Here is a 6,220-nt window from a genome sequence, read left to right on the forward strand (position 1 = left end):
GTGGTGTATGCTCTTAATCTCAGCACTTGGGAGGCAAAGATAGGTGGATCTCTGTGAGCTCAAGGCCAGCCAGGTCTATAAAGTGAGTTTCAGGACAGCCAGGGCTACACAGAGAAACCCTATCGAGAGAGGTGGGGGGGGAAATAGGAAGAAGGGAGGGAAGGAAGGAAGGAAAGGGAGGGGAGGGGAGGGGAGAGGAGGGGAGGGGCGGGGAGGGGAGGGGAGGAGAGGAGAGGAGAGGAGAGGAGAGGAGAGGAGAGGAGAGGAGAGGAGAGGAAGGGAAAGGAAGGGAAAGGAAGGGAAAGGAAGGGAAAGGAAGGGAAAGGAAAGGAAAGGAAAGGAAAGGAAAGGAAAGGAAAGGAAAGGAAAGGAAAGGAAAGGAAAGGAAAGGAAAGGAAAGGAAAAGAAAGGGAAGGAAAGGGAAGGAAAAAGAGAAAGAAAGTTCATTCTTGTTTTAAAATACACATTTCTCCTAGCAGTTGGAATGCAGAGGCAGAAGGATCAGGAGTTCAAAGATAGCCTAAGATGTGAGATAAGATCTTTAAGAAAACAGCTGGAGCCAGACATAGTGGTGCACCGCTGTAATTCTCGTATTCAGACATCTGAGGCAGTAGGATTGTGAGTCTGCAATTAGCCTGGATGACATAGTAAGACCTGTCTTTAGGAAAAGAATTTTGAGTAATTGGAGTATGACTCAGCAGTAGTATGTGTGCCTACAATATCCAAGGCCCTGAGTTCAATTCCCATCATCGTAAAAATTTAAATAAGATAATAAAGATTTAAATAAGATCTTACTTCGCATTCTGCTTCTCTCGTCTGTATAACTGATAGCAGCCATGCTAGACCAGAAGCTGCCGAGCTTAGCATGTGTCTGAGTCATCCGGGAGGCTCACTGGAGCGCTGTTTCTCTGCCTCACCCTCAGCCACTCTTGCAGGAGTAGGTCTGGTGTAGGAGCCAAGCATCTGTAGTTCTGGTGAGGTCCCCAGTGCTGCTGCTGGGGACCAGCCAGCTGGCTGGCTGGCTGGCTGGCTGGCTGGCTGGCTGGCTGGCACGGCCACACCTGAGAACCACAACTGAGGTCTCTGAGGGGCTCCCTGTGACTGGGTCTTCCTGCTCTCTTGCTGTTACTCCAGCAGTGTGGGGTCCTGAGCTTTCTTATGACCCAAATGCAGCAGTACATATTTCAGCATTGCCGTTTTATCATCTGATGTAGGCTTCGTATCACCCCCTGGATGTTGTGTTGAAATCCTAAGCCCGCCTGCCATTCCGTATCAGCCAGTGTGTGGCATTTCCTATTTACGAGTTTGTCATCATTTTCTGTGGCTCTGCTTTCAGTGAATCTGGTTCTGAGAAGCGAAGCAAGGACACCCACTTTATTTCTTAATAGGAAATCAAAGGCATTGGGTGGAAAGTGTGTGGTCCCATTTGCGGCTGCCCTGGCCAGCTACCACCGGGACAGCAGGACAGCAGGGTCACGTCCCCGGCTAAGCATGAGGTTTTAGTTCCCAGAAGTCGCCTTCTGGGATGAAGTGGGATGATCAATCACTGCATGTTGGATGTCTGCTATGATGCTTGCCAGGAATCTCACAACATGAGGTTCCATGCAGAGGTCAAGATCCAAAGAGAAAATGGGGGCCATCAGTTCAGCTTTACAGACAGCTCATCTGAGTACGAGAGGCTGTAAAGCCTGTGCTTCCTCCCTCCTGAGTGGACCAGGTAAGATGGTGGGCATGTAAGAGCTCTGAGAAGGAGCTGGCGCTGGAGCAGTACAGGTAGTACGTTGAGCATGGAGTCCAGGAGGTGCTGTGCTTGCTAACTTGGTGGTAATCTCTGAAAACAATTGGAAGCACTCTGTTAACAGGTCTAGTGAAAATGGTTTGTCCCTGAATATTACCAACCATTAAAGATTCCTAACTGTTCCTCTGGAATTAAATTAACTATAGAATTCCTGTAATTTTCTAAGGTAAAATTGTGACTAGCTTCATATAGTATCTCAGTCATCCACCATAATGATGTGTTAAACACAGACACTCAGTACTGCCGTGGCTATATTTTGAAACAGAGCCTATCCACTGGCATGTGATGAGAGCTAGCCATCTCGGGATCCTTTTACCTGGCCTTTCCTTCCTTTCCCCCACCTCCCATCCCTCCCTTAACCCTTTCATTCTCTCTCTGTCATGTGTTTGTGGAGTGTGTGTGTGTGTGTGTGTGTGTGAGAGAGAGAGAGAGAGAGAGAGAGACAGAGAGAGACAGAGAGAGACAGAGAGAGAGAGACAGAGAGAGAGAGAGACACACACACACACACAGAGAGAGAGAGAGAGAGAGAGAGAGAGAGAGAAGACATCAAGGGGGTCTCACTGAAATTTGCCTTTGATTATAACACACACCATCCTGTAATGGTAGAGATTATAGGACATCTCATTGAAATAAAACTGGAAGTGTCTAGTCATTCCAGATGTACAAACATCTGTCTCTGTCTGTCTGACTGTCTGTCTCTCTCCTTTCCTCCCCCCTCTCCTTCCTTTCTTCTTTTCATATATAAGCTTATGTATATGCATGTTTCCATGTATGTTGTCTCATGTGTGTATGCAGGTATGCATGTACATGTGCACGTGTGTCTGGAAGCCTGAGGTTGATATCAGGAATCTTCCTTCACTCTCCAACTTTATTCTTTGAGGCAGAATCTCTCAGCCAAAACCAGAGCTCACTGCTCCAGCTAGTCCAGCCAGCCAGCTTGCTCTGGGGATCCCGTCTCTGCCTTCCAAAGCTTGAACTGTGAGCAACCTCCATGCCCTCCTGGCATTTATGTGAGTTCTAGGGATCTAAGCTCTGGTCCTCTTACTTGCAGGGCCAGCAGACTGGCTGCTGAGTCATCTCCCCAGGCTCTACCTTAATGGCATTTGAGAGGAGTAAGGAAAACCCACATTTAAGGGCCGCACTTCCTATGAACATAGGTTCAGGGGTGTGACCGAACTCTTGAATGGTTGTTCTTTTCCTTCATGTTACTGTGCCACCCGGATTCCAGCAGACAACTCACATTCCAGGTGCCTCTGAGGTCCATTCTGCTGATCATACACCCCTCCCCTAGCTCCTGAGTTCAGCTAAGCAAATAGTGAGCATCAGGGTGCCTGGGACTCCTCCGGAGCAAGGCTGAGTCCCCAGTCTTTGTTACCAGAGCATATAGAACCTTCTTGAAAGATGACCAAGTGATGAAGTGTGTGGTTGCTTCTCCTTGTCCTTCACTGTGTCTAGTTTCCTGTCCCTTCTGGCCACTGGCTTCTCTTTTACCTTCTGAGCACACATGAGCAGCACACTTCCCTCACACGTGTGTCCTCTGTGTCACTTCTGACTTGTTAGTTGACTGGCTAAGTGTGCAGTACCTAGTGGCCGTTCACACTGCTGGAAGTCGAGGGTGTGTCAGCCACCGCCACCATGAATTTTGACGAGGCCGTTCTAGAGATGGTGCCTTCCTCAAGGAATGGATCGAGGTTCCAGGCACTGTAGTAGGCTGTGTGGGTGAGAACAGAGGGGCGTTTTGAATAGAGGATTCTTGAGTCCCTCAGAAAGGAAGGAACTGTCTGTCACAGATCCACAGTTCCTCGCCTGAAAGCCTGAGGCCAGATGTGTTGTGGAACTGAGAAGTGAATGTTAGCACACCAAGATACAGCCACTTCATACTAACATCCCCAGTGAGATCTGAGGCCATGTCTGATGTATGTATGACACATTAACATTGGCATGAAGTAGCGTGGGGAAGGGAAAACAGTGCATTGTAGTTGGGCTGGATGTTCCAGGCAGTGTCGCTTTTGATTGTCAAAGTTTTTTAGGATTTCAGAATTTCAAGTAAGAAACTACACATAAGTAATTGTTAGCCGTGGTTCCTATTTACTGACTATTTGTTCAATGAGCAAACATTCTTCTGATGTAAACTCATTGGTCAGAGTTATGACTATCTCCTACTTCATTGATTCCTACTTGTTCTTCTATTGCAAAGCCAAGTGCCTTCAAAGACAAAGAACAAAATGTAGGTATAGCCACCGTCTGAAGATGCTTCCAGTGGGAGCTAGATGGACACAAAACTATAAAGCTGTCATTCTCTAAGGACCAGAAACAGGGATTCTGCCCTGCCAGGGCATCAGGGATGGCTTCCCAGGCAGTGTTTATCCAGCAGTCTGCAGCCAGAGAAGAAGCGGCCAGTAGCAACTGCGCTGGTCCTCACAGCTGACTCCTTCTAGTCCTTTTGGTTTCCTTTAATGCAGCCTTCATTTTTATCTCTTACAGAACTCCCATTTCAGCTTTCTCGCAAGACAACATCTATGAAGTTCAGCCCCCAAGAGTAGACAGAAAGTCTACAGAGATCTTCCAAGCCCATATCCAGGCCAGCCATGGTATCATGCAGCCCCTTGGTAAAGAAGACACTGCCATGTACAGAGAGTACATCAGAAATCGCTACTTATGAAGAAGGCCCTGAGGGAGACAAAGTTGCACTGTTTAGACTGTGATCTGTTCACTGTTTTCTGTGAAAAGGAATTCCCTGGATCTGGAGATGCATCTGTGTGACTGAGGACATAGCGTGCTCTTTCAGGGTCTGAATTTGGTTCCCAGCATCCCTGTTGAGTGGCTCACAACCTTCGGCAGCTCCAACTCAAGGGCTCCAACGCTGCCTACTGGATTCTGAGGGACCTGTACTCAAGTGTGTGCGCACACAATTAGAAACAGTGCTAAAAGTGAAAGCTTTAAGAAGTGAACCCCCCAAGTCCTTTGTACCTGAAGCTTTTCACGTCTTTGTACCATGCAAATTACAAATTACAGGTAATAAAGAAATGGTTGCCTCTGTTGCTGTTTTGCTTTTAATCTAGTTTAGGAAACTTCACATTCTGAAATGTCACAGGAAGTTTTGCTTTATAAAGCTGGTAGGTTTTTGTGAGTATCCGCTATGTGCCAGGAACTATGGCAAGGTCTAGAAATAACAAAACAGTAACAAAACAGCCCTAAGTATTTTCTCTTATGAAGAAGAATGCAGTTTTCTTTTTCTTCATAGTTGCCCATTTTTAATTTATTATGACCAATTATGTGCTAATTTTGAATTTTGACTGGGAAAAATAGTATTCCCTTACCTGTAAAACTGTATTCTTAGGAAATGTACTCTGAAGTGTTTATGGATAAAGGAACAAGATTTCAACAAAGTACCATCTAAAACAGGGTTCAGGACAAACAATGTATGGCAGAGCATGTGAGGAAAACATTAGTAACTGGGAAGAGATATTTCTTTCTACTGTTCTAAGAACGTCTCTATAAATTATAAAATAAAGCATTAGTAAGAGCTATTCGAGGGCTGGAGAGATGACCCAGAGGTTGAGAGTGCATATGGCTGTTACAGAGAACTCAGGTAGGTTTGGTTCTCGTCTCTATGTTACTCATAGGAACAAGGGCTTTCTGGGAACTCAGATGTTTAAAATAAGATTAGGGAACCGAGACCAAAAAAAAAAAAAAAAAAAAAAAAAAAGAAGGCATCTAACACTTTGTGGCAGACTGCTAGAAAACACACAGTTGCCATATGAGTGTGACTTTGTGGAATACTAACCAGATGTGCCCATCACCTGCTGTGTTGGCCCACCCTCACTGAAACTCCAGCTCTGTGAGATCCAACACCCTCTTCTGGCCTTCATCAGCATCTACACTCACTGTACAACAGGCATGCATGTGTGTGAACACACACGCACACTCGCGCGCGCACACACACTCGCACACACACACATAACACAGACACATACATACAGTCACAGATATATACACGCACACACACCACACGTACCACGTACTTTCAAAATACAATTTTTATGGCTGTTCTAAACAACTTTATGGTGCACAGTTGTGTAGTATATTTGGTACAGTAATAGGCAGGTGATGGGCACATAGTCAGACACTAACATGGCGACTGTATGTTTCCTAGCAGTTTACCACAAAGTGTCAGATGCCATTCTTTAATGTCTCAGTTCCCTGCTTGATCTCATTTTCCACATCCCAGTTCCCAGAAAGCCCTTGTTCCTATAAGTAGCGCAGAGAAAAGAACCAAGCCAGCTAACCAAGAAAGAGCATAGCAATGACTCTGGGACACTAGGGCTCTCCAGGAGCTTCCACGTTTTTGTAAGTATGAAGCTCCGTTTAGCAGCCAGTTTTGATTGACACCATCATGAAATCAAGATTAGAGAATGACAA

General features: G+C 45.9%; 1 protein-coding gene across 1 annotated transcript in view; it reads left to right on the top strand.

Moving 5' to 3' along the window:
• The window catches only part of Fig4 (FIG4 phosphoinositide 5-phosphatase), a 115,786-nt gene extending 110,947 nt beyond the window's left edge, over positions 1–4,839 (top strand). The window contains exon 23 of the mRNA XM_048424991.3: positions 4,283–4,839. Coding sequence (XP_048280948.1) covers positions 4,283–4,460 — 178 coding nt within the window. The 3' untranslated portion in view covers positions 4,461–4,839. The remainder of the gene's footprint in view (positions 1–4,282) is intronic.
• The last annotated feature ends 1,381 nt before the right edge of the window (positions 4,840–6,220 follow it).

The sequence above is a fragment of the Myodes glareolus genome, chromosome 1 (genome assembly GCF_982192425.1).
Source record: "Myodes glareolus chromosome 1, mMyoGla1.1, whole genome shotgun sequence".
Classification (NCBI taxonomy): domain Eukaryota; kingdom Metazoa; phylum Chordata; class Mammalia; order Rodentia; family Cricetidae; genus Myodes; species Myodes glareolus.